Consider the following 26,937-nt stretch of genomic DNA (forward strand, 5'->3'; position numbering starts at 1 on the left):
TGCTTGAAAAAAGTTGGATCTGAACTCTTAAGTTATTTACATGTCCCTATCATTTAATTTGGATAGTGAAGATCTTCTAATTTTAGTAATGGTAGTTATATATATTTCAAGTTTTGGAGAAGTTAGGAAAATATTTTGGGTTGTAAACCAAACTTCATCTAAATTGCTTATCTAATTTCATATTTTTCTATTGTGGGTCCCAAAGCCTGACTAACTTAATTCTGTAAATTTAGTTTAGCTTTAACAGTTATGATTAAATAATAAAATATGGTTATTTTCTCCTTCAAGGTATATATATAAACATGGCTTTTATACATTATTGAAAAGATCTTCGCAAACTTTTATCTTCAAAGACATCTAGCTACATGTTGACAAATTAAAAGTTTTTTTTTTTTTTTTTTGTTAAATCGGTGTAGAAGTAGATTGATATTTTCAACAAGAGTTGACTTATGAACAACAATAAAGGCAAGAGTTGACTTATGTGAAATTGTCTTTTCTCTTTTGGCTTTTTTCTTTTTTGTTAGGGTGGGGAGATAATAATCAGATGGCATGGTTGAATAACTTCTTTTTATTAACTAGTATATGTGTATTGGTATTATGTACAGAATAATATACAAAAAAAAAATATTTATTTTTTAAAATAAAAACACACATAACATTTTTTATTATAAAAAATTTATAAATTTAATTAAATTTAAAATTTAATTATTTTTAATATTAAAAATAATGAAATTAATGTGTGATGAAATAATAATTACTTATTAATAATAATATATAGTTTGTAATTAAATTAAAATATTTATATTAGAATTATATCTTTTTAAAGATTTCTCTTTAAATAACTTAGTGGTTGAATTTGTAAATTTTTTTCATAATTTATGAATAAAAATTTAAATTTTTTTTACTTTTATGTTAAAATTGATTTGAGCAAATACAATCTAACACTAGATAAAATTTGTCCATGAATTATCTTTTTTATTATCATAGCAAAAAAATTATCATAGAGAACTATTTTTTTAATCAATCTAGAACGATTTTATATTTTAGTATCATATTTATTCTTAAAATTAAAGTAATATGTGTTAAAATTTATCATTATATTTTGTCTATTTTTAAATTAAAATAGCTGTATTTGTATCTAAAAATAGTTCAATATTTTTTTTTGGTTAGTTTAAACACCTACCAAAACTGCTCAAGATAAGATGATTGTATAATATATTGTCTTAACTCTTGTAAAATAATAGAAGAGAATGAGTACAATAAAAAATAATAGTTTTATAGTTTATGAAAAAAAATCAAAGAATAAAAATAATGCATCATAAGAGAAAAAAAAGTATTACCAAATAAAAATTAAAAGTAATTAATAAAAAAATAAAATTTTCTTTTAACATATATGATTTTTTACCATAAATAAGTTATAAAATACAGAAATAAATAAAATAAAAAATGAAAAAATGAAATTATGTTCTTCTAATAAATTGAAGAAAAATATTCACGATCTTATAATTATAGTGGAAATATAGATATTAGACAATAAATCAAAGAAAAAAATAAAAAAATTTGTAAACAATAAATCAAATATTAGTGTGATAATAAATTGACTCAAATAATATATATTTAAATTAATTAAATTAAATAATTTATTAATTAATTAACATATTTAAATAAATCAAATAAAATAAATTAAGAAATACTTTTAAGAACATACTACGTCAATTATGCTATTAATTAAAGAAATATAATTTTAATAATATATAATAGATTAATAATTTTCTATAAAATTTTAATCAATTAAAAATTTAAAAAATATTAAAAATATAATTATCCATAATTATTTTAATTAGTTTAAATTTTAGAATAATATATTTTATAATATAATATTAAAAATGTTATAATAAAAAATCTAAAATTAAAAATCCGATCATTATTAATAATAAAATAACAACTTTAATATTTAGAATTTGATTATTGTTAAGAAATTTCTTATCGGACAAACTAAAAAAAAAAGATTATCCTTTTTACCTTATGCATAAATTACATTTCAGGAGTAAAAGAAATTTTTTATTTGAAGAGTCATAATATCTTATTATTAATTTAAAATTTTTGAATAAATAATTTTATAACAAATTATTTAACTAAGAAGGAATTCTAAAAAAATAATGAAAAAGAAAAACATCTATTTCCCTAACCAGCTGTTCTTTCTCCAAAACACCTGGAGTGTCCAGAAACCGCACAAGGTTAGTCAAAAGCCAAAACCAAACTATTTAATATTCATTATTAAGTTAACAGCCAAGTTAAAAGGCAACCAATCTATATTGAAGAATCAAAGGGGTGACTGATGAGTAAGTAACAACTAACCATTAACTAAACCCTGTCTCTATCGGTTGTGTTTATATATATATATATATATATATATATATATATAATTTAATTTTAATAATATAACATTATATAATTAAATATGTATATAAAATTATTTTATATATAAAAGTACGTTAAAATTAAATTCTCCATAAAAATTCGTGTAGATTTTCATCATTAGTAGTAGTACCTTCATGCCGCTTGGAAATCTTGTAATATAGTAAAACAATAAATAAAAAATATTACAAATTAACTTGAGTGTACTTATACACATATATAAAAAAATTTAAACTGAAATTTTATTAAATAATTTTTTGGATAAATTATTAATACCGGCTTTGATGATAAAGAATACATAGTAGTGTCAGTGAATGATAAAAAATTATTCTATAAAATATATTATAGTAAAATAATAACTTTGAGAAATCCGTTGATTAAAATGAAAAATTTTCCTTTTCAATTTGTCAAAAAAGTTCCACATAAGTATACACTAGAGTATCAATATCAATCCAAGCATCCATATCTGTAGGGCACACACGCAAACCCCACCTTTTGCAATAATATTCATTATTTAAAAAAAAAAAAGGGAAAATAGTGAAGATAGTAAGAGCACACACATAATCAGGAGTCACAAACATTATAAACACCTTTTTCTTAAAGTGAAAACTCATGTGCAGTTGACTTCACGTGAAGTTGATAGCTGAGAGTTTGTTAGATGATTTGACTGATTTAACTAAATTTTTATCTAATAATTTATCAACTTCACGTGAAATCAACTGCACCTGAATTTTCACCTTTTTTTTAATATCTTTTTTTTTTCAAGGTTTATACATGATAACCTTTTATATATTCCATATTTCTAATGAGAAACCAATACCTCCCACTTTACAGCACATGCCAAATATAAAAGGCTTATCAAATTCTCCGAGTAACACATTAAAGTGTTAATTCCCTTTCTTTTTCTCTCACAAACCATATACTATATATATATATGCACTCCTCTCAATAACTTACTCATTTCTTCATCGCTCATTTGAATTATCACCGGTTCTCATAGAAAAGAGAATTATTATTATTATTATTATTATTAAATAATATTATTATTAATATTATGAAGGAAGAGTTTGTTGTGCAAGAAGAGTACGTTTCAGGAGAAGAGAGGAATCTGACGGTGCTGAAAACTTCACGGTTCTTTGCTGGCGATGGCTTCACCGTCTACGATTGCAAGGGCCAACTCGTTTTCCGAGTTGACTCTTACGGTCCCGATGCACGTGACAAGGATGAGCTCGTCCTCATGGATCCACAAGGTCGATGTCTTCTCACCGTAAAACGAAAGGTACGTTATTCATCATCAGTTTCTTTTCTTCTTAATTTACTTTTTGTTTTCTGTTTCTTCTTCCATTCTGATCCCGAGTGAGTGAGTCAGCTCAGTGAGTTCGATCGAGTTAGCGAGTCAGGTTCATCAGTTCATGTGTTACTACTTACTAGACAACATAAAATATCTAAATCATTTTAATTTTCCGTTTGCTTTATAATAAAAGAATTTGATGCATTATCACTTTTTTTGGTCCATTGTCAATTCATATATCTATTTATGTATTATTATATCAAAAGAATAATTATTTAAATAACTATTTTAGTATATTATATTATTTACATGCATGGTAAAGGATCAAACCAATGTAAAATATTTTTTACAATAAAATGAGTTTAATTAAATAATTTTTTCTATTAAGATTATTGAATTCTTTGAAATTACTTTTTATCTTAAATTTTTAAATTTTACATTTTAAATACTAAATTTAAAATGCTGAATTGTAATCTTAAATACTGTAAAAAATAAAAATTAAAAGAATAATTTTACAATAAAAAATTTAGCTGATGTTATCAAGTTAAATTTGTAGTACCCTTTACTTGTTCCAATAAAATAGGATATTTATTCATTTATTCGAGTCGACTCACTGAGTTTCTATTTGTGATACAGAGGCCGAGTCTTCATCAACGGTGGGAAGGTTTCAAAGGAGAAAGAATCGACGGTGATAAAGCATTGTTCAGTATGAAGAGAACATCTTTAATCGGACGGTCACGAGCGAGTGTTATAGTGGAGGTATACGATAAGCCCGGTGTGGAGTATCACATCGAAGGGTGCTTTTCGCAGCGTTGTTGCAAGATCTATAACGCAGCGAAGAAATTAATGGCTGAGATTCGTCGAAAGGTGGACTCCACCACAAGTGTAATGCTTGGGAAAGAAGTCTTCTCGCTTTACGTGAAGCCTGGATTTGATGGTGCACTTGCCATGGGATTGGTCTTGGTCCTTGATCAGATCAACGGTGAGAATTACTTTGAAAGTGGAACCACGGAGTCTCCGGTGCACCCTACTACAGAAGATTAAGAATTTGCATTTTCTCTCCTTTTCTTTAAAAAAAGAAATATTTGTGTTTGATGTAATTGACTAATCTTTTTTTGAGGTGTACCTTTTAATGAGTTCCACCTTTGCCATCTTGTAAATTTAAATTTTATGTGAAAAGGAAATAAAGATGAAATATACTTGTATCAATTTTTTTAGTCAAAAGCATGAATATTTCAATATTTTCTAAAAAATAGTCTTGGATTCAAGTTTTAAGAATATATACAACATATTAGATGTTAATCTATTTCCATTTAGATAGTGATATGTGATCCTTTTTATATGTGAAGTTATCTATGTCACCACTTAATTTTAGAATTGCATTAAAAATCTTTACCATGATAAGAATTGATTTAAACCATCTTTTATGGGTTTAGTTAAATTGTATTGTTGTGCTTCAGGTGTTAAATATAAAAAAAATTTTGTTCGAAAGCTAAAAATTATACGTTTTTAAAGCAATTATTGGTGTTCCCATTTATTGTATAAAAAAAATAAAACGTTCTATCATAAATAACTTTAATTAGCAAAACCAAACTTTCATTCTTAAGAACTACAATTTTGAATTTTTGATGTAATGTGATAGGTCTTATAAACTAATTTGAGTTAATAATTATTTTTCATAGACTAATTTGAATTATTTATGATTTCAGGGACTGATGAAATACAACTTCAGAGATTCAATCACTATTTTTTAAATGTTAGGAATGAAATTGAACGACAATTACAATTTCAATGTCTAAATTGGGGCTTTATTTCAAGTGACTTCAATTAAATCACTAATATAGTTTACTTTGTGTTTTTTTCATTGGTATCCTGATAATATAAATGTATATTTAGAATTCGATTTGTGCTTCAGTTAAATAAATTGTTGTCTGCCAATGAGTTATAACTCAAATGACATAGTCTCCCCATACTCAAATAAGAGGTTGCGGGTTCGAGTTTCCTATCTTTGGTTAAAAAAAAAAAAAATTGTTGTCTCCCTTCTTTTATCTCCTTTTTCTCCCCAGGTACAATAAGTTTGGATGATATATGAAGGAGCTTGTGAGAGGAGATATTAGTAAGTTAGTAACTACTTGTGTTCATTATTGATATTGAAAAGAATTGATGAAAAATAATTTATTATTTTAATAAATTAAAAAAAGTAATTGCTACATGAAAAAAATTGCCATTATTTTTATTTTATTATAGTAACTAGTAACTAATTTTTCTCCCCATGCATTATATGTTCTTGAACTTTTTTTTGTCTAGGAAAACACAAAATCTTTATATATGTGCTTATGTTCTTTCGGTAATATTTATAATGAGGACTTTTCAGGTGATATTCTTTTCCTTTAATATTTATAATGAAAACTTCTATCCGGAGTATAGAATGGTCGCGAGGGAAATGTGCACATTATTGTTCAATTTATTATTCCACATTTTATTTCAATTTATTAATTAAAACGTTTGAGAGAACAGAGAAGGTAGTCCGCACGTATCTTATGTATATATATATATATAATATAAAATATTTCTTTATATAAATATACGTATCGCATATGCTTAAAATTTCAGTGTTCAGAAAAGAGATATTTAAACAACACACAACGCATCAAATTAAATATTTAAATCATATCAAGCCAGCAAAGAAAAGACTGAAGACTATAGTTGGTACATTACGGTGATGGTAAGAATAATTAGATATATAATTCATTTTAGTTGTTATGTCTGTTAATAACTCTAGTAGTTTCTATAAATCCAATACAAATTTTATAGACACACACAAATATTTTACATTTGATTTTTTAGGCAAACGCACACAAATATTTTACGCACACACACTCACTAGTGTATTAACCTGTAATATGCATGGGATTAAGGAAAAATATTTGAAATTTGAATTTAAGTATTTTTTTTTTTGGTGTCCAAATATCAATTTAAGTATGCTATTGAATTTAGATCTTGTGTTTAGGGATGAACGTGAATTGGATCGAATCAAATTGAATATGACCAAAATTTCGATTCAATCCACACTAAAATCATCCGATCGGATCGGATCCAATATCCGCCGTTTTTAAACTTCATATGCTACTTTTGTATGTACATTGAACAAATCTATTAATTGTGTGAACATGAATGATGGTATTCTTTCTTTTCATATATATAGATATAGATTATAAAGCATGCAACAACAGAATACGGTGGTTTGAGAAAATAAATATTATAGAGATAAAATACATGAGTTTACAAAAAATTACTTAGTAATGGATAAAACCTTCTTGAACCTAAACGCTAGGAGCCTCAAGGGACTAAAATCTGAATCACTGAAAAGAAAACAAAATTTAAGGTAAATACTCCCAACATGCAAATAGTAGTGCACCCACCTTACTCCCAAGCTGAGACAACATTTGTTGTACCCTCTTGCATTGATTCCAAACCAAAAAGTCCTAAAGCCACAAATACCTTACCCAATTCATAATTCATAATTAGCAAAAACACAACACCCTGACCAGATTTATTTGCTTGTTGTCTAAAGTGTTATCTGGGAAAACAATAATTATAGAACAATCTTAAAATATTACTATGACAACAATATTACTATGATAACTATGAAAATCAAGCTATGACATTGTGGCCGGATAACCAGCTACTTAAATACATATATCATAGTAATATTGTTGTCACTAGTTCCCTTTTTCCCAGATCTTTAAATCCCATGAATCCGTTCCTTTTACCTCATCATACACATGAACTTGAAAATTTGTATGTTTCATCTTCTGAAGTTGCTGCAAAACAGAAAACATAAACAATAAATTAAACTCTTGTATCTACTTTCCTAGTTAAATTCAATAATCAAGAACTGAAAGCATAATAATTATCAAAATGGAAAATTAGAATTTCCACTTTAGTCTCAACAGCAACAAAGAAGGGTTGAATCAAGCAATCCACTCCACTGCTTCCAACTCCTAAATTTCCACCAAATCCAATCATCCATTGAAAAAGAAGCCACCACAACTTCAGAGATTCAAACAACTTATGACTGACTCAAGTTGCTGCAGAACAAGCCTTCAGAAGCACACCCGAAAATCCGCGTTTATGCCCAAAAAAAATTACCAAGAGAATGAAGCGGTCACCCCAATTCCATGGTCTGTGAAATTCTCATGGCCAAACCAAGTCATGAAGATGCTGTCTGCTCCTGCTTCATAGGAAAAAAAATTACCCCACTTTATGAGCATATATATGATCATAGCTTTCCAACCAATCTAGCTTTCCTCTTATGTTCCACATCCATTGCACTTGATTTTTTAAAAATCATTCCTTTAAATCATGGGGTATACATTACAAAGTAAATAATAATAGCATAACAAAACTTATTTGGGAGATTGGATCATAAAAGGTTGGAAAGTACAAACATAGATATGCACATCAAAATATAGGGCTCATAAAGGGGTGTTCGGAATTTGCTTTGTATTCAATCAATTTTATATTCATACACTTCAGGTCATAATAACACAAACCATAATGCCAATTATAACTAGATGAGGGAAAGTCCAAATGGAAAGATACTCCTGATGTTATAATGTTCACAGCAAAAGCAGAGAGCACAAACTAAGCTCTTAAATTTGGACAAAGAACTAAAAGCTTAAGTTCATAAATCTCTGTCAAAAGACTAAAATAAAATGACACAACTATCACAAATACAAATAAACAACCAAAGCAAGTCATTGTCAACATATTATTCATAGAGTAAAGTGACAATTAGATCCATAAGAATTTCAACCCTGGACTTAATTAGTCCTTAAAGGGAAAAAAAAGTATCAATTAAGTCCTCTACGATAGCAAACGGTGAACATGTATGTCCTTTTGTCATTAGATAGTGCAAAACAAAACGAAGTTGTCAATGTATTTCGTTATCTATTATGGTGCGCGTACCGTTGCAGCCACATAAGCATGGAAATGATTTAGTTTTGGACAGTGAAGCATTTATTATCTTGAGTTTATATATAACCTTCATCAACTACTCTCTATTTACCACGAATCCTATCAAAACAGGTGAAATTTCGCTCCAAAAGTTATTATCTACGTGACGATTTTTTATAAATAGACACATCACATTAGCAAACGGTATATATAATCACTACTGTTAAGATTGGGGAGCAAAGCGGAGGTGGTTGGAGCAATTATGGAAGAAGGGGGCCATGAATACCTTTGAATCCCATTCCGCCATGGAAAAGGCGCCGCTCTGCTGCCATCAATGTCTCTATGGATGTTTCAGTTCGCTATGGTTACCAACCCCATAAACGAACTTTGCTATTAATAGGACAAGAAGCAGCTTGCAAAGCAAGCTTACTGCTTCCACTCCCACCGCTTGTACGCATCAATTGAAAAAGAAGCCACCAAATTGGGAAAGAACTGCACCACAAACCACATGCCCGCACCCAATTTCACTCTCTAAAGAATTTGCAGTGCGAAGAACTCATGGAGTGATGAACCACCCAATTATGGTGTGAGGTGCTGCCACCTCCTACTTCAAGGCCAACAAAATGAGTGAGCTTTACCTGTATATATAGGATTTCTAATGTAGAGAATAGAGATGGCATTGATTTTTCATGGATCTTTTAAAGGAGACAAGGTTCGAAGAGTGCAAGCCTGCGACTACACCTTTAGACTATACAGTGAAGCTGTCCGGAGAAAAGGGAGAGCCATTGAAGGATCACTCGGGCTACAGAAAGCTAGTTGGGAGGCTGTTGTACTTAGCCAATACCAGACCAGATATCAGCCATGCAGTGGGGAAACTCGGTCAATTTCTGGACTGTCCGACCACTCAACATATGCAGGCAGCACATCATGTGCTCAGGTACCTGAAAGGAGCACCGGCAGCAGGGTTGTTCTTCACTTCAGAGGTAGATTACAATCTGACTGGGTTCTCAGATTCAGATTGGGCAGCATGCCCAGACACAAGGAAGTCAATTTCGGCTTATTGCTTCTATCTGGAAAACTCACTCATATCGTGGAAGAGCAAAAAGCAATTGACAGTGGCGTCTTCATCCTCTGAGGCTGAGTATCGAGCATTGGCAAGTACCACTTGAGAAGCACAGTGAATTAGTTACATATTAAGAGACTTGCAGGTTCCTCTTTCCAAGGCTATTAACATCTTTTGTGATAGTCAATCGGCTATATACATTGCATCCAATCCTGTTTTCCATGAGAGAACAAAACACATAGAAATAGATTGTCATGTGGTAAGAAATAAACTTCAAGAAGGACTGATTCACTTACTGCCGATTTCGACTCATGAGCAAGTGGCTGATCTGCTCACTAAGGCACTTGCACCCACTGTGTTCAGTGGGCTATGAGACAAACTTGGAATGCTGAACATATGTGCTCCTAACTTAAGGGAGGGTGTCACTTGACCTTTATGTTTAGAGCTATAGGTTGTTAATATAGTGTAAGTCAGGAGCTATTATATATAGTGCATGTTAGTAGCTTAGTTAAATTTATCAGGTGAAAGGCTCACCAAGTTCACTACTGTTAGTTAGCTAAAAAGGCTTTGTTCTACTACAGCTGAGGTGCATTGTAGAGAGTATATATATGTGTGTATGTAGACTCTTCTAATAACAGAGATTCACCATTTTATCCTATCAAGTTTCACAATTTTATCTTTTTCTCTGAAGTTCTCTCTCGAAGGTACTGTTGCCCACACCATCAACACCTTTGAGAGAGAACTTCAGAGAGAGAGATAGAATTGTGAAACTTGATAGGATAAAATGGTGAATCTCTGTTATTAGAAGAGTCTACATACATATATATATATATATACTCTCTACAATGCACCTCAGCTGTAGTAGAACAAAGCCTTTCTAACTAACTAACAGTAGTGAACTTGGTGAGCCTTTCACCTGATAAATTTAACTAAGCTACTAACATGCACTATATATAATAGCTCCTGACTTACACTATATTAACAACCTATAGCTCTAAACATAAAGGTCGAGTGACAACTATCACAGTGATATCATATTTCTTAATTGAACTTCTTGCCAATCAGGTGGAAGATTATAGTCTATAGATTGTTTTCCATAATGTGCTGAATATCATTCTTGTACTCACTCCAGCTATAACCAGGATCCTTGCGGACCCTATTATCACTCATTAGATCCCTAACAGCCCTTGCATCCTCCCATCTTCCCAAAGAAGAGTACATGTTTGCTAGAAGCACGTAAGATGCCGAATTTAGAGGGTCCAACCGGAAGAGTTCCTCCGCTGCTCTTTTTGCTAAGCTCAAGTTAGTGTGAATGCGGCATGAGCTTAACACCACTTCCCAAACAACTGGATCATCCTTGCATGGCATAGTATCTAGGATCACTTCTACGTCCTGGAATCGCCCTGCTCGGCCGAGGCAATCTATGATGCAAGTGTAATGATCTGACTTTGGCACCACTCCAAATCTTTGCTGAATTGAATTGAATATCTCAACTCCTTCGTCAATCAATGCAGAGTGGCTACAACCAGTTAAGACGGCAACAAAAGTAATATCATCGGGTTTTTCACCAGATGTGATCATGTCCTTGTAAAGGGAAACAGCCTCGTCACCATATCCATTATGTGCATAACCATGTATCATTTCGTTCCAGGTAACAGTGTTTTTACTTGGCATTATATCGAAAAAGTATCTGGCTTGATCCACATTTCCACATTTACAATACATTTCTATAAGAGAACTGCCAACAAATATGTCATCTTCATAACCATCTTTTATTATCTGAGCATGAACCTGGCGTCCCTGGGATAATGAAGAGAGTTTTGCACAAGAGCTCACAATGGTAGTAAATGAAAACTCTGAAGGATAGAAGCCGCATTGGCGCATCTGCTTAAAGAAAGAGAAAGCTTCATTGTCCTGAGAATTTATTGAGAACCCTGCTATCATTGAGTTCCAACAAACAACATCTACTTTGGGCAGCTTATTAAATACATTCTTTGAAGACTCCATTTTCCCGCATTTTGAATACACATTGATAAGACCACTTGAAACATACTCATCCTTGTAGAACCCGAACTTCTGAGAGGCTGCATGAACCTGTTTTCCAGCCTCAAGAAGTCCAAGTTCCGCAGATGAACTAAGAATAACTGCTAATGTAGTTCGATCAGGAAGCTGATATTGGAATTGCATTTTTCTAAACATTTTTAGTGCCTCTTCATGATCTGCATTCTGGCTATAGGCTGAGAGTATAGCATTCCATGAACTCAAACTCGGGCAAGGCATGCTATCAAATATATCACGCCCGGTTTTAACATCCCCCGACTTGACACATGCTGCTAGCATATTGATATAAGTAACATCATCCGGTTCATATCCACAACATTGCATTCTCTGGAGATACTCCACAGCTTTCTCACTGTTGCATTTGTTGCCATACCCAGCTATCATCACATTCCAAGAAACAACACTATGCCGACTCATATTCGCGAAAACTTTTTCAGCGCTATCCATGTCCCCTATTTTCGAATACATATCCAGCTTCGAGTTGCTTAAATGGATGTCTCCCTCCAATCCCAGTTTAATTGAGAGTAGGTGCACTTGTTTTCCATGACTCTGATTGCATAGACCAATGTCCCTTTCATCAAATCCTCCTTTTGCGCACACACCCAATATACTGGACAAAGATACAGAATCAACATGAACCCCCTTTTGCAGCATGAGCCTAAACATCTCCAAAGCTTCCTTGACTTGATTCATGTGTGCTAATCCACCCATCATTGTAGTAAAGGTAACCTCATTAGGCTCATCAATGTCATCAAAGACACGAATTACATCCCCAGAAAGGCCACACTTAGCATACATGGACAAAAGGGCATTAACTACATAAATGTTACCGTCAAGACCAAGCTTGATCACAACCCCATGATTTTTCCTACCGCATCCTGCATCCAAAAGAGCACCACAAGCACTAAAAACAGTAGTAAAAGTTATATGGGAAGGTTTAACACCTTGTAGCATAATCAAATCATAGGTCTCCAATGCTTGTCGTTCATAGCCAGCACGTAGCATTGTACTGATCATGGTGTTCAACGAGATGGTGTTCCTTTCAGGCATTTCCAGGAACAAACAACACGCGTCTTGCAAGTTGCGGTTTTTGCAGTAGGCAGCCAAGATGGCGTTCCAAGAGAAGATGTTCCTTTGAGGCATTTTAGCAAACACTTGATGTGCAGAGACAATGTCACCACAGTTGGAGTACAATTGGACGAGGTTGTTGGAGAGAAAAGTGTCGGAGAAAAGGCCCACTCGGAGGATTATCGCATGGAGAACCTTGCCGGATGATAGAGCTTTGCTGGCAATGCACGACTGAAGTAGCTTTGCCAAATAGGTACTCTTGCTTTCCATCAATAACTTGCTTCACTTTGAACTTCCCAAGTCAGACTATATAATCTATTATTGGTAGCACTGAAAATTAAAAAAAGGACTATCTTGAAACTAAAAATACAACAAAATGAATTCAATTTAAAAAAAAAAAAACGGAGCTGAACCTGTATTTCATCGATTCATGACAATGAACTGAAACTGAGGCGGCAAGCAATGAATCAATTATCTAATTCTAATCAATAATAACTAATTACATCAAATTAAACCAATTATCTAAACCCACATCAAAATTTATAATTGAAAAACTGAAAAAATCAGTATAAAAAATTGATAGAATAAAAAACTGAAAAAAATAAATAAAAAAACAACTCAGCGAATAGTGAAGTCAGTGAACTCACGCACAATGCAGAAGCATAAGCACGGCAACGGGAACGAGCAGGAATCACGAGCAGAGGAAGCAGACGCACGGAAGAAGCAGAGGCAAACTAAGACAAGCGGCGCCGGGGACGAGGCAGAGGAGCCAACGGTGACGGCAAGCCGGCAGAGAGAGAGAGAGAGAGAGAGAGAGCTTCGACACGAGCAGAGCAGAGGAGGGCTTTCCAGAGAGAGACGACGAGGAGGAAGGTGAGGGACTGCGAGGTAAGCAGAGGCCGGAGACCGGAGAGGCAAGTCGGCGAGGTGAGCGACGGACGGCAAGGAGAGAAGTGGGAGTGACGTGAGCTCCGTAAGGGACAGCGGCGAGGTGAATGACGCGGGCGGTGGTGATGCAGACCCAGAGGCACAACCATGGCAGCAACAACACCACTGCTGGCGGCCATGAAGACCGGAGTTTGATTAAAAAAAAAAAAAAAAAAAAAACAGGGGCTGGAGTTTGACAAAAAAAAAAAAATAAACTTTTGTTTGGGTTAGAGTTAGAGTATTATTGTAATTTTAAATATTTTAGTTTTTATTTTTATTTTAAAACAAATACGATAAGGAGATATAAACATAATTATATTTTTACATTAAATATAATATTAAAATTTATTTTAGTCTTAATTTTTTAATTTTAGTCTTTTATTATTAGTCTCTCAGTCAGTCTCTGTTATTTTTACAAATGCTATCTAAATACTAAATCGATTTATTGATTCAATCAATTTAATTGTAATTTAAATGAAATAATTAAATTATAATAAAATAATATATAAAATATAAATAAATACACAAAAAATTAATAGCCAAATTATTATTTCTAAGTACTTTTCTATTTATACTATTATTTCTAGCTCTCCAAACATATAAAATACTCCAAAAGTAAATCAAGTTCAGACATAAAAGTCATTACAAGTTAATTACACTAAATGAAATACTTCACATGATTAAAAGTGACAAAGCAGTGTTTCAAAATCACAAGAGTTTAAGCATAGACTAATTTCCCGGACGAAGAAAGCAATTTTAAACCCATTAAGTTCCTCCAACCAAAAGAATCCATTAAGACCCGAATCCAACTTTAAATTCATTTTTTTAATAAAAAGAATAATTAGTATTATAAAAATTAATAATTATATGCTTTTTAAATATATTTTTTAAATTTTTTATTATTTATTTTATTTTATTTTACACTTTATATATATATATATATTTAAATTATGTGATTTATTTCATAAAATAAAAATAATTTTATTTCTAAATATTATTTTAAATAATTTTATTAAAATAAAAAATTTAAAAAATTATATAATAATTTAATTATTTTTTATTTATAGTTAATTTTTTAATTATTATTGTTTAGATTAATTTTAATTAAATTTACTAATTTTGTTTTTAAAAAGTTAAGGGAACTAGTTTGTTAGCCCACCAACTTACTATAAAACATAGTGGACTAGCATTTTAAGTCAGTTTTACTTGGCTCTCATTTTTTAGACAGATTTTAGTAGGATAGAAGAACTAGCCACTTTATCATCTCTATTTAAAAGTTAGAATGAGTTTAAAATAATATATAATTTATCTAAAAAAATTAAAAATTAAAAACACTTAAAATATTAATTTACATTTTAATAACATTAAAATATTAAAATATAATTTATCTAAAAAATACTTTATATTAAGGGATAAATACTTTTTTCGTCCTTGACCTTTTTTTTTTATTAAAATCATCCTCAACGTTCAAAAACGCTTTAAAATCATCATTTTCCAAATTTTTAGACTAAAATACTCTCATCATCGTCATTCTCCTCTTCACCTTCCTCACCAACACCAACACCAACACCTCACTCCCTCACCGTAACCCCCCCTCTCTCACCCCCTCCCTTACCGTAACCCTCCTTCATTGTAACCCTCCCCACCCCTTACTCCCTCATCCCTTCTTCATGGTCATCATCATCATTAACAGATTTCATCAACAATAAATTTCATCAACAACAAATTTCATCAAAAATTCAGTTCGAAGAAGAAGAAGAAAAAGAAGAAGAAGAAGCAGAAGGCAGAAAACAAAAGCAGAAAAGCAGGGACGGCGGCGGGATGGACGCGGGAAAGCGGCGGCGGCGGGGTGATGGAGTGAGGGTTTGGGGGTGGGTGTAGGAGGAAGGGAAATTGTGTGGGGTGGGGGAGAGGAGAGAGACCAAGAAATGCTGATGGGTGTAGGTGGGGGTGGAGTTTTAATTTAATAATTTTTTTTTAATTTTTAAGGGTAAGTTGGTCTAAAAAAATAGAAAATGATGATTTTATAACGTTTTATAACGTTGAGGATGATTTTAATAAAAAAAAAGTTCGGGAACGATTTTGATTTTGACCCCAGACCTTGGAGACGAAAAAAATACTTATCCCTTATATTAATATCTCCATGTATCACAAAAAATATTAAAATTAGTATATCTACTTATTCCGTATCGTATCATTTTCGTATTTATATAAATATATGTTTTATAACTTCAACAATTTTTACTAAGAAATTAGATTTTAAATCTATCAAATAAGTCCTCAAGATTACAACACACATTATAGAATGCAAAATGAACCATACATCAATCAAACAATTTAAACACCTCCCTAACTCCCCACCCCAAAAAATGAAAACACAAAAATTACAAAACCTATCATAGTTTAATTTATTTGGTCACATATAATACATACTCCCCAAACACATAAAATTGACTCTATAACATGCTACATGATATATATACCTAAAAACCCATAAATGCCAAGATGAAGATCAAAGTGAAAGTAGCAGCAGTAGTAACCACCGGCGGCGACCGAGACGGCTGTGGAGAAGGAGCCCCAGAGGAGGAGCTAGGGACAATAATGGACAACTTCTGTCCTTGAATGCAATGTGTGCCAAAGCTGCAAATATAGTAAAATTGACCTTCCTTGTTGAGGATGAAGTTGGCAGGGCTATTCATTGTTGTGTTGATTGCATTTTCTGGACTGCAAATATCGTAGGAATCTTTTGGCACTTCAACCACATCATGTTGGTTCATAGTGAAATCAAACACTACAAAACCATACGGATATTAATTAATAGAAGACAATAATTAAATTAAGGATGAAGGGAGAAAGGAAAAATATAAGGTACCAACATATTATCTGTCAATTTATTGTTAACAATAATTAATTATTATATTTTAAACACATATATAAAGAGATACATCCAAAAAATATATTTATAAAGAGTTAAAGACACTTCCATTAAACACAGCCATAAAAAATACATTTTTATTAGACACATTCACAAAGACATTCACAAAGACATTTCCATTAAACACAGTTATAAATAGGAGTTGGAAGAAGTTGACAAAAATGTTGTTGATAACGTAGCGGAATTGAAGAAGAAAAGATTGGACTAGTTTAATTAGCTTTCAACTTTTCATTAATGTATTGGGTGATATAAGAGAAATTTTCTTAGTTTTTTATTAAATATTAAATTGTATTTATTTTTACTAGCATCAAAATTTTTTAAGTACTAATTTAATAATTTATTCTACTGATATTTATAAATATATAAATATTTAATTTAAAAATATAAAAAATAATAAATTATAAATATTTAAAATTTATTATATAAAATAAATTCAACAAAATTTTAACGCCAAATAATAGGCAGAATAAAATTCTCACTATGAGGAAAATTTTTTCTTTGCAAGGATTGAGATGAGGAGAACAAAATCCTCTCCAACTCCACATGTTTTCTCTATAAAATCTCTCATAGTTAGCTTAGGATCGACTTTTAAGATTGATTTGATAAATATTTATTTTTTAAAATAGATTATTAAAATTGATTTTTGAAAGATAATTCTTAAAAATTATAATTTTTATATCTGATAAACCAAATTAAAAATTACGTTTAATAAATATAAGCAATAATAATTTATATTTAATAAAATAATTTTGAAAATTTAAATGACCACAACATATATAAATACTTTAAAAAATACAAGCAACATCATATAAAGAATGTGTACGTAGTTTTACAAATAGTTGAAATTTGCATGTAATAACATCATATAAAATCTCATAGGAAATAAGTATAATCTATCTATGATATATTTAATGATATAGTAATTAAATTTTAACCTTGCTTACCTAAGATATCTCCGAGGGAAAATCTCTGGTTATTTGCCCAATCTTGGTATTCAGAATCATTTGATGGAATCTTCCAACCTTCACTGCCTCCAACAACATGACGTGTCTGCCCTTCTGCGAATTGAAGAATAGCTAACATACCCAAAACTGCACAAATTACTACGTTATTATTATTTGATCCCATAATTTTATTCATCTTCAAATTATATATATACTAAATTCTAGTGAGTTGAGATGAGTGTAATAATGCTAAAGCTGTGGTTTATTGAGCATTTGTTAATATTGGAAGCTTTTGGTGGCTATAAATAGGGAAGAACAAAGTGATGATAATTAAGTGAATGGAAATTGAGTGCATGAAATTTATATTTGTCCATTGACTATATGGACCATAATATTAAAGTGTGTGTTCGAAATACGTTGTGTTTCAACTCATAATGAACGTAGGGTTTGCTTTGACAGCTATGCTTTTAAATTAAGAAAAGTAGGGTTTTGCTTGAATTATATATTATTGATGCGAAAAATTATTTTCTACACATATTTATATCTACAACTATATTAAGTGTATATTAAAATTAACTACTAAAATTAATTACTAATAAAAAAATATATATTTATACACAAATAAATACATAGTGCTGATTTTAGTGGCCGTTTTTAATATACAAATAGAAAAAAAGTTAGATACATGCCAGCATGCGATTATATTTTTTTGGTGACCAAAAAGAAAACAAACAACAATTAAGAAAGAAAAAACAAACAACAAACTGCTTAATAAAGATAGTCCCGCTGAATATTACTCTCAAACTCCTTCTAAGACAACGAAATGGTTCTTATTGCAGTCTTTGTTATAATATCTGCTACTGTGTTTGCATCTTTTAAGATCAACTGGAGATCAGCATATCATTTTTAAGACATCATTCATTGGATTTTGAACACCAAATGATCAATAAAACCAGGGCAATCTTGTAAATTATTGACAATAATAAATGCTTTCACACAGTCTATCTCACATATAATATCTATTTGTCGCGAGTCTCAGGTTAAAAAAAACTCTCCAAATAATAAACAACTCTCCTTACAGAATACTATGATTCTCAATTATTTTTAGACAGCCTCGTTGCCACCTTCCTTTCCAAAAAAGTAGTTTTCATTTTTTATTTTTGAAACAAAGTTCAGTAAATGTGTTTGACATATAAATATGTTAACTCAACTAAATACTTACATGAAATAATACTATTTTACTTCATCTGAAAATTGGCCTTAAAATACATGTTATATTTTTTGTTTTATAGGAAGTATCTATATTGTGATTGTCTTTTACTTTAAAAAATACTTAAGCTTATAAATTTATAATAATTGCTGACAAGAGATATTCAAAGAGGATAACAAAAGAAAGTCTATAGGGTAGTACGTTTATTCAACAAGGCAGTTCCAATATGTCCTTCAAAGTTTGTCAAATTAAAAGAGAGTAAGAGAGACTTTGTCAATTGACATAAATGTGATAACATTATTAGTATACTTTTGTTAACTATATTTATGATTGTCCCAAAAAGTAACGGTTAATAACCATACACAACCGGCCGGTGATAACATTATTATTATGCCGGTCTTTCTAATTCTTGAGCTAATTTAATTCTGTTTTCTATTTTATCGGTTTATCAATTTAATTATTTTCTTAGCACAAGTCAACGAGCTTCATTGGATCAAGGTAACTTATTAGGAAAAGTCAACAATCATATTACTATATGTAATATGTGGTAGTGATTAATTGCAGTTAGTTGAAATTGAACCTAGCTAACTTTCTTGATTTTCCACTTCTCAATTAATATCATCAGACTTAAGTACTTAACTGATGAAGTAGGACTCATTTAACTTGTATTCAGGGTTATGTTAGATTGAACAGATTAAAGATATCAGAGTGGAATAAAAAGTAATCTAAATTAGTTGAATAAAATAATATATAATAGGAGACCAAATCAATATGTCTAGTTTGTATTAAGTAGTAAGTGAGAACAGTTTAAAGAATTAGTCTCACATTAAAGAAAATAAAAAAGAGTAACGAGTTTATAAAATCAGAGACTCATTAATTTGGTCAATAGTTTTTGCCTATGGTGGCTCAATAATTTGCGTGGTTTTTACCTTTTTTTTTTCATATTTTTTAGGAGAAAATATAGAAAGAATAAGTGTCTTTTAAGTTGGAGACTATGTTTATAACAGAATTTGTTGCAAGTTGAAGAAAATATTTTACAAACTTTTCATAATGAGGAAAGATCCTTGTTTAAATAAAAGACAGAGTTAGAATGAACAATTGTTAACCAACTTGGGTTGGTCGAGTGGTCAGCTCACTCGTTCACTTAAGTAAGTGTCGGGGGTTCGAATCCCGTCTTGTGCATGCAGCAACCCATTGGTTAGCGGCAGACCCTTAAATGGAGCTCCGATCCGCGACGGATTAGTCCTTGGCCTGTCGGGCTGGTGGATACCGTGGGCAACCAAAAAAAGAATGAACGGTTGTTGTTTCCAATTGAATAATCAAAAGTTGCCAATTTTGTTCTTACATTATTGAAACAAGATGTATCTAAAGAATAATTATGACAAGACCAAATTTGAAAGTGACAAACACTAAAAACACGAAATCATGATCACCTTATCACTAAGTTTGTAAGGCGAAAAAGACAATGTCTATCGGAATATAGAACATGTTGAACTTTCAAGACCTTCGTACATTAGTGGCCATAGGTTTATCACTATAATTAAAATCTGTTATCACTTGTTGGAATATATGAATTTATGCATCATGGGGTGGCTGCAAATTAAACTTCTCTGATCTTTTGCAATGTTAGAATGGAAAAATTGTATTAAATTCAAATAAAAATGACATATTCAAATAAATCACATTATTCGAATCAACTGAACACACCAAGTGAATTATACATCACTTTGAATTGCTATTATTTTAATTTAACATATATCTCACAATTCAAATGTAAAATAATTAAACAACTCTCTCTTATTAAGGTCTAAGCTATTTACATTTTGCAATACAAAGTCGTCTCTATTAATTTTAAGCCAACAATAGTTATGAGGCAGCAGTTAAATGAGTGTGATGTTTAGTTCCTTGAAAGAGATCCGGTGAATGTGTATGGTTGTCCAACTCATTCCGGCCGTCGTCGTCATCGTCTTCAGCCTCCCAGAGGAACTTAGCATATGAAGCCATGACATAACTACCAATGAACATTAAGATTTATAAATTGGCTTTATTGCCAAAGAGAAACAAGGACAGCATTTTTCTTTTGGGATATAATACAAGTTTGAACTAATTGAGCAAAACTATTCCCAAATATTATAATTTTCTTGTATGCTAGAATATGAAGTAATTAACTAATTATAACATAGTTTAAATCTAACAAGACATAATGCTCTTCTATAAAGGAAACAAATAATAAAGAATAGAAACTATAATAATCAATGTTGATTTATATATATATCATACCAATCTCCTGGAGAAGTATTAATAGCTTGATGAAAATATGCTTCAGCACGATCAGAATTCTTCTCTGTTTGCCAAATTAAATCTGCATAGAGTGATAAAATATGACCATCACCAGGAGTAGCCAAAATTGCTCTTTCAAAAAACTCCTTTGCTCTAGGGTAATCTCCACGAACCTATTTGTAAAAAACACAAATATAAAATATGAACTTTTATATAAGTCATGATATGATGCAAATAATTCCTCTGTCTTAGCTTTTACATATACCAAGTTTAAAACTAATATGTTTTTTCTTTTAATTAAATTACCTCTTTCAAAAACTTTGCATAATTTCCCAACAGAAGAGAATCATTGGGGTTAGCTTCAATCATTTGTTGATAATAAGCATCAGTTCTATCCCCACCATTATTACTATTATTTCCTTCAAAGAATTCCCATCCTCCTCCATCACCATAGCCTACTCTTCCACTACCATTACTTCCCATACCACCATCCATCACTAAAGTTTGCAATTTAAGACTCTCTTGCTTCCCCTCGCCGGCGCCGGCGCATCCTTCATGATTAAGGACTACCTTATTATCTAATCCGGAGCTCGAAAACAATCCTTGAACCGAAGATTTAGCTTCCATGCACATCTTTTGTTCCCGATCTTTTGCTTCGTCTATTTCTTTGATCTTTGTACTATGTTGAGTTCTTAGAACTTTACTACGCGGCGATGGTGGGACAGAACATTTTTTCTTAGGACTTGGTGTGTTACTATGGAGTTCTGTCTCCACCAAGTGTTGGCTTAGACAAAAAACCGATGTTGCCCTAGGAAGATGGACAACCAGTTCGGCCGGGTCGGTGGAAGACTCCATAGAGTATGGTAGCAAGGAACTTAGAATTGGTGCTGAAGAACTTCTAAGTAACATGTTTGCAATTCAAAGAGACAATGAAAAAAAATAGGGAGTTGTTTAGGTAATAATACAAGCAAGATTGATGGAAGATATGATGGATGACAAAGAAATGGTGCAAGTTGAAGAATACCACCTTAGGAGACAGCTAAGAATTGAAAAGTGAGAGAAAAGTGGAATGAAAAGAAATAGAAACACTGAAAACAAAGTTATTGAGAGGGAGTGGTAGAAGAGAACTCTCCCATATATCGGGACATATAGAATAGAGTTTAAGAAGGAGTGTTAAGTCTTTATATAGAGCATGACCTAAGAGCTCTAGTCTTGGAAAAAAGAGTTTTTTTTTTTTTTTCCTATGTGATATTTAATAATTCAGTCTTTGCATTATAAAATATGATTAAAACAAAGTGATAATAATATTATAACTCCAAAAAAAAAAAGATGTTAACATCATTTTTTTTGGGGCATTTGCTTCGTTTTTGGTTGATATGAAATATTATCCTTTTTGTAAGATTTTTTATGAAACATTATCTAAATTCCCATTTAGATTAAATTCGCATTCAATCTAATAGTAAATGATAAATACAAGTAGGAAAGTATGACCTCTGCCAGAGAGACACGTTTGCTTGAAGGATGCATGGCATGAGATTAGGGTGGTGACCCACAACGCCGTTCTTGTGTTGCTTTCAAATGCAAAATTGAACGGACACAAATTGGTCCTTGCTAGTGACACAAGTTGAGTCACTATCTAGCCTTAGCCTCTCACCAATTGAACCAACTATGTATTGACAACACCTTAAGGGGAACCATGGGCACATTTTGTTGTCATATATGAGTGTTTTCTAATAATGTACCAATACCTTCTATTGAATACTATCTAGAATGGGAGAGATATATGATGTTCTTAACTTTTTATAATGTGCATCACATCATTCACGTGAACTTTCATCGTCTTTCGCAAATTAATCCCTACCAAGGAAAAAATGAAGGCTTTGATTAAGACTAGTTTCCTAGTAGATAGTTTAGGTTAGAAATTTTACATTATCGTATTGTCAATAAAGGCTAGTTGCGTCTTTTTGAGATATAGGATAACTCTATAACAACCTTGGTCACACTCTATTCACTTTTAAAAGGTCATTTTATAGGGACCTATCTAAAATTTTCAAACTAAATATACAAAAGTTCCTATTTAGAATAGTAAATAGTAAATTCATGATTAAATACGGATTTCTCATTCGTAAGAGATACTAAAATTCTTACAACTTAGGTTATTTTTAAAAAAGTTCTAATTAATTGTATATTGTTGTTATAATATGTAAATCACGAAATTTGAACCTCACAAAACAAACCATTGTTTTTATATTATATAATAGTATGTAATAAAATATAATTTATGTAACTAATGCCACAACATGGGTGATTTGATCTATCAATCTTATATTGGATTATTAGCATAAAGAATCTCTAAATGGGATCTCCATTTTCGGCTTTTACGCTGTTATGTGGTCCCAGAGTTTCAACACATTAGTATGGTATTGTGGTGATAAGACACTCAGATTAATTTGAGTCGTTGTTGGTTTATATCTCATTGGTATTATTCACACCACTAAGACAAAAGTGTGCAATGTATTGATAAGTGCTATCAAATCCTAGATCCAAGCCCAAGCACCAAGTTACACAATGTGCATCATAATGAAAACTTTTCTATAGTATTAGTTCTGATTTTCAACTCTCTCATCCACTACTCTCGTTTAATAAAGACATGACATGACATGAGGAAACAAACAATTTCAAGAGTAAAAAGTTATTTGAGAACCAAGATACCAGCATAAACAACAATGATATGTAATACTGAGAGTAGCTCAGTGCCTCGGTTTGGTTAGTCAACTTAGTCTACTCCCTCCTCTTAGGTCTTGGGCTGGAGACCCATTAGTAGTAGTAGTAGTAGTAGTAGTAGTTAGGAATATTGTACTATAGACCTAAATATAAACAACTATTATTGACAACTAAAAATATAAAGATGTGTACTATAGACCCTATAACTATAACAAGTGCAAAATACATAAATATTTTACTACCTTCCAAGTTGTCTCCTAATTCTTACCCTTTTAAGAATTAGAAGGATAATTAGAAAGATGAGTTAGGAATTCTAATCATTACTCTTTCCAAAAATAAGTGCTTTGTGATTAATATGCGCACAAGAAAGAGCGAAACTTTCCACAAGAAGGGAGCCGATGGGAACTGCTTAGTTGACTTGTGAGACTTGAAATGTTATGAAACTATGGTTACCAATGGTTTTAGTTCATAAACAAGTTAAAAATCTCAAATGTAAAGACTTTTGAAACAAACTACTAAGTCCTATGTTACCTCTTATCTATATGACTACAAGCTCCTTCAAGATTCAGTACTAACCCAAAGCATTTAAACATTGAATATATAAAGAAGGAAAATGAGACCAGAGTGATTAATCAGATATGGTGTTTAGCGTAAAATTAATGGAGAAACAGAACATTCATTCCACAAATTATAATTTTTTTTCTTTTTCCCTTTTGTTTTGTTTTACTGTTCCTGTAAAAAATTGTCCCCCTAGATTATGATATGCTATCTATACAAATTAAATGCTTACTATTTCTTTTTTTAAATCTTCTAGATATTGATCACTTGTTTGGTCTGTTTCTCCCATCCCAGGCAGAAGCCCAAAAGAATAGCGACATCCAGAAAAGAACAGCAAAGAAGATCTGTGCTCTGTCTTGAATTTTCGATAAAGATGCCGCAAGATCTGCTTCTCAAATAAACCATAGACATTTATCAACACCAAAAGCTAAACCTTTCTCATAGAAGCACAATTGCAAATGCAAAATCAAAGTATACATAACAGAATTTGCTCACATGCTAATGACACAAAATATAGACATAATTCAGCATAATCATACTTCAAACTAAGACGAATTAAATGTATAACCCCAATCAGCTCCTCTCACTGTGGAAGCATACAGAATAACTATTTAGACCAGAATGAATGGCTATCTTAATTAATTAGAAATTGTGCAGCTAAGGGAATTTCTTGTTGCGTTACTTGCTTTCTTAAAAACGAATAAACCTCAATTCATCATAGCAGTGAGTTATCATTCATACAAGAATTCAACATACAAGACTTCATGATGCAAAGTATATACTATGTATGTCCTTAGTCATGAAAACAAAGATACAAATACTGATGTTAAATCAAAAGAAGATAGAAGGAAGAACTACTTAAAAGTCTATGATAGCAATTTATAATAGGATCCTATAGTGTCACCAAATCTACGTAGTTGACCTCACTTAGCGGTGTAATGAGACAAGACTAAGTTTTGTTGTTCTTAATGAATACAGCAGTTAATCATCAAATGCCTTGAATGGTGACAGAATATCATCAACCGTTTCTATAAAGTCTAACATTGTCTAAAATTGAAAACCTGGTGGCCTTTACAAGTGTGAGGCAATCTTCACCTTTTAAGCTAGCTCTTGAGGTTGAGTTAGTTCCATTTAATTTCTTATACTTTCTTTCCTTAAAAGACAATAAATATGTGCCTTAAATATCAAATTGATTTCATGAACCTATGGTCCTAAACTACACAACCTCTTCGAATCGGTTGCTAACTCTACTAAAACATACTCTGAATTCACCAATAAATTTCTCACAATGTCTTGATCATAATAATAAAAATTCCTTATTTATCTCCATAATTCCTAACTAACCCTTAACAATCCCTAAATGTGCCTAAATCTCAATGAGCTACCACAAGTGTTAGGCCTTATGGTGTATCATACTTAATAAACTTCCCTTAAACTTTTTCATCTTATATCACTCAATTGGAACCAACACCAAACAAGATAGAAACAGCAACTACTAAACTATCTAATTCTTTTTTCAATTATACGGAACAATATATACATAAACATAGAATTCAGATGGTAATAGAACATAGAACCATGGTCACGAACTTCATATAAATAACTCCAAACAATAAAATTCCAGCTAAAACATGAAAGATGCAAAATCAGGCAATTAAAAATGAAACCTCGAAGCATGCCGGAATCGTTTCCGGGAGGAGGATCAGTCCGGGGAGCTGGAGGTGGGCCGGGGGAAGCGGCGCGGCAGCTGAAACGGCGTCGCCGGAGGAGGACGATGGTGGAGAGTGGGTGAATAGAAGGAGTGAGTGAAGGAGAGAAGAGAAGGAGGTTCACGGAAGAAGAAGAAGAAGAGAGAAGAGCCATGTGGATGCATTTCAACAACATTCGCGAGTCGTGACAGTTAGATTCTGTATTTGCGTTTTGTAGTGTTTAGGGAACATCTTTTGGGCCTTAAGTGGGCTTCTTCTTCATGCATAATGGGCTACATCTAGGCACAGTATATGACCTGCCAAGCGCCACAGGCCCACACACAGACTACAAATTGGTACCAAATAAAAATAGAAAAAAAAAGTTCCTAATAGAGATAAATATAAAAATAAAGATAAAGTATATTTTTTATTTCTAAAATTTGTTAAAATTTTTAAAAATATTCTTAAATTTTATTTTGTTTTAAATTTGTTTTTGAAATTTTTTATTTACATCAAATATACTCTTAATAGCTAAATTTTCAAAAATTTTAAGATCAATCCAGTAATAATATATGATAATTATGTCTAGTTTGTTTGTGTTAAAATTTGTTTTGGTAAAATTATTGTTGAATTAACGTATAACTAAATCCTTAATTAACAATTCACTTAACCTTAAATGTTAAATTAGCATATAATAATAAAATTCTAAATCAACATGTAACTAAGTCCAAAATTAATTTAAACGAAGAAAAAGAGTGACAATGGAACCTGAGGAGCGAAGAGGAAGAATAACTCATGAGAGAAAAATGCA

The 26,937-nt window shown here is 31.4% G+C and overlaps 4 protein-coding genes and 1 non-coding gene across 17 annotated transcripts; 2 read left to right on the forward strand and 3 right to left on the reverse strand.

The window, feature by feature from the left end:
• The first annotated feature begins 3,216 nt into the window (after nt 1-3,216).
• LOC112779808 (protein LURP-one-related 12) lies at nt 3,217-5,743 on the forward strand. 2 transcript variants are annotated; one of them, XM_025824156.3, is made up of 3 exons: nt 3,334-3,697; nt 4,346-4,691; nt 5,419-5,743. In XM_025824156.3, the coding sequence occupies exons 1-3, from the start codon at nt 3,473-3,475 to the stop codon at nt 5,538-5,540; spliced, it is 693 nt and encodes a 230-aa protein (XP_025679941.1). In that variant the 5' UTR covers nt 3,334-3,472; the 3' UTR covers nt 5,541-5,743. The 2 variants fall into 2 exon arrangements, with proteins under 2 accessions (XP_025679942.1, XP_025679941.1); XM_025824157.3 differs by lacking the exon at nt 5,419-5,743 and having other exon boundaries at nt 3,217-3,697; nt 4,346-4,918.
• Nucleotides 5,744-6,952: 1,209 nt separating this feature from the next.
• Nucleotides 6,953-13,985, reverse strand: LOC112775671 (pentatricopeptide repeat-containing protein At4g20770). Of its 12 annotated transcripts, none has more exons than XR_011877429.1 (4): nt 13,508-13,985; nt 8,955-13,190; nt 7,652-7,943; nt 6,953-7,533 (listed from the first exon to the last, which is right to left on the reverse strand). XR_011877429.1 is itself a non-coding variant. In XM_025819472.3 (2 exons), exon 2 carries the CDS (start codon nt 13,128-13,130, stop codon nt 10,812-10,814), a length of 2,319 nt encoding a protein of 772 aa, XP_025675257.1. In that variant the 5' UTR covers nt 13,131-13,190; nt 13,512-13,985; the 3' UTR covers nt 6,953-10,811. The 12 variants fall into 12 exon arrangements, 2 of the variants coding, with proteins under 2 accessions (XP_025675257.1, XP_025675256.1); XR_011877430.1 differs by having other exon boundaries at nt 7,652-7,946; XR_003189643.3 differs by having other exon boundaries at nt 6,953-7,194; nt 7,483-7,533; nt 7,652-13,190.
• Nucleotides 9,358-9,837, forward strand: LOC140181892 (secreted RxLR effector protein 161-like). The gene has a single exon (XM_072227553.1). It carries the CDS (start codon nt 9,358-9,360, stop codon nt 9,835-9,837), a length of 480 nt encoding a protein of 159 aa, XP_072083654.1.
• Nucleotides 13,986-16,025: 2,040 nt separating the features above from the next.
• On the reverse strand, nt 16,026-18,017 carry LOC112777247 (uncharacterized). The gene is made up of 2 exons (XR_011877156.1): nt 17,667-18,017; nt 16,026-16,578 (listed from the first exon to the last, which is right to left on the reverse strand). It is a non-coding gene; the product is annotated as an uncharacterized protein (transcript).
• Nucleotides 18,018-20,500: 2,483 nt separating this feature from the next.
• On the reverse strand, nt 20,501-26,336 carry LOC112776639 (uncharacterized). Its single transcript, XM_025820862.3, has 4 exons — nt 26,106-26,336; nt 21,463-24,823; nt 21,157-21,329; nt 20,501-20,887 (listed from the first exon to the last, which is right to left on the reverse strand). Exons 2-4 carry the CDS (start codon nt 22,063-22,065, stop codon nt 20,743-20,745), a joined length of 921 nt encoding a protein of 306 aa, XP_025676647.1. The 5' UTR covers nt 22,066-24,823; nt 26,106-26,336; the 3' UTR covers nt 20,501-20,742.
• Nucleotides 26,337-26,937: the final 601 nt, after the last annotated feature.

This window comes from Arachis hypogaea, chromosome 19, assembly GCF_003086295.3.
Source record: "Arachis hypogaea cultivar Tifrunner chromosome 19, arahy.Tifrunner.gnm2.J5K5, whole genome shotgun sequence".
Lineage (NCBI taxonomy): Eukaryota > Viridiplantae > Streptophyta > Magnoliopsida > Fabales > Fabaceae > Arachis > Arachis hypogaea.

Coding starts and splice junctions, on each gene's coding strand:
- LOC112776639 (XM_025820862.3), bottom strand. CDS start 22,065: ATGTTACTTAGAAGTTCTTCAGCACCAATTCTAAGTTCCTTGCTACCA. Junction 21,330..21,462: donor ATGCAAAGTTTTTGAAAGAG/GTAATTTAATTA, acceptor TTTTACAAATAG/GTTCGTGGAGATTACCCTAG. Junction 20,888..21,156: donor AATACTTCTCCAGGAGATTG/GTATGATATATA, acceptor GTTCATTGGTAG/TTATGTCATGGCTTCATATG.
- LOC112775671 (XM_025819472.3), bottom strand. CDS start 13,130: ATGGAAAGCAAGAGTACCTATTTGGCAAAGCTACTTCAGTCGTGCATT.
- LOC140181892 (XM_072227553.1), top strand. CDS start 9,358: ATGGATCTTTTAAAGGAGACAAGGTTCGAAGAGTGCAAGCCTGCGACT.
- LOC112779808 (XM_025824156.3), top strand. CDS start 3,473: ATGAAGGAAGAGTTTGTTGTGCAAGAAGAGTACGTTTCAGGAGAAGAG. Junction 3,698..4,345: donor TTCTCACCGTAAAACGAAAG/GTACGTTATTCA, acceptor TTTGTGATACAG/AGGCCGAGTCTTCATCAACG. Junction 4,692..5,418: donor GGTCCTTGATCAGATCAACG/GTGAGAATTACT, acceptor TTATGATTTCAG/GGACTGATGAAATACAACTT.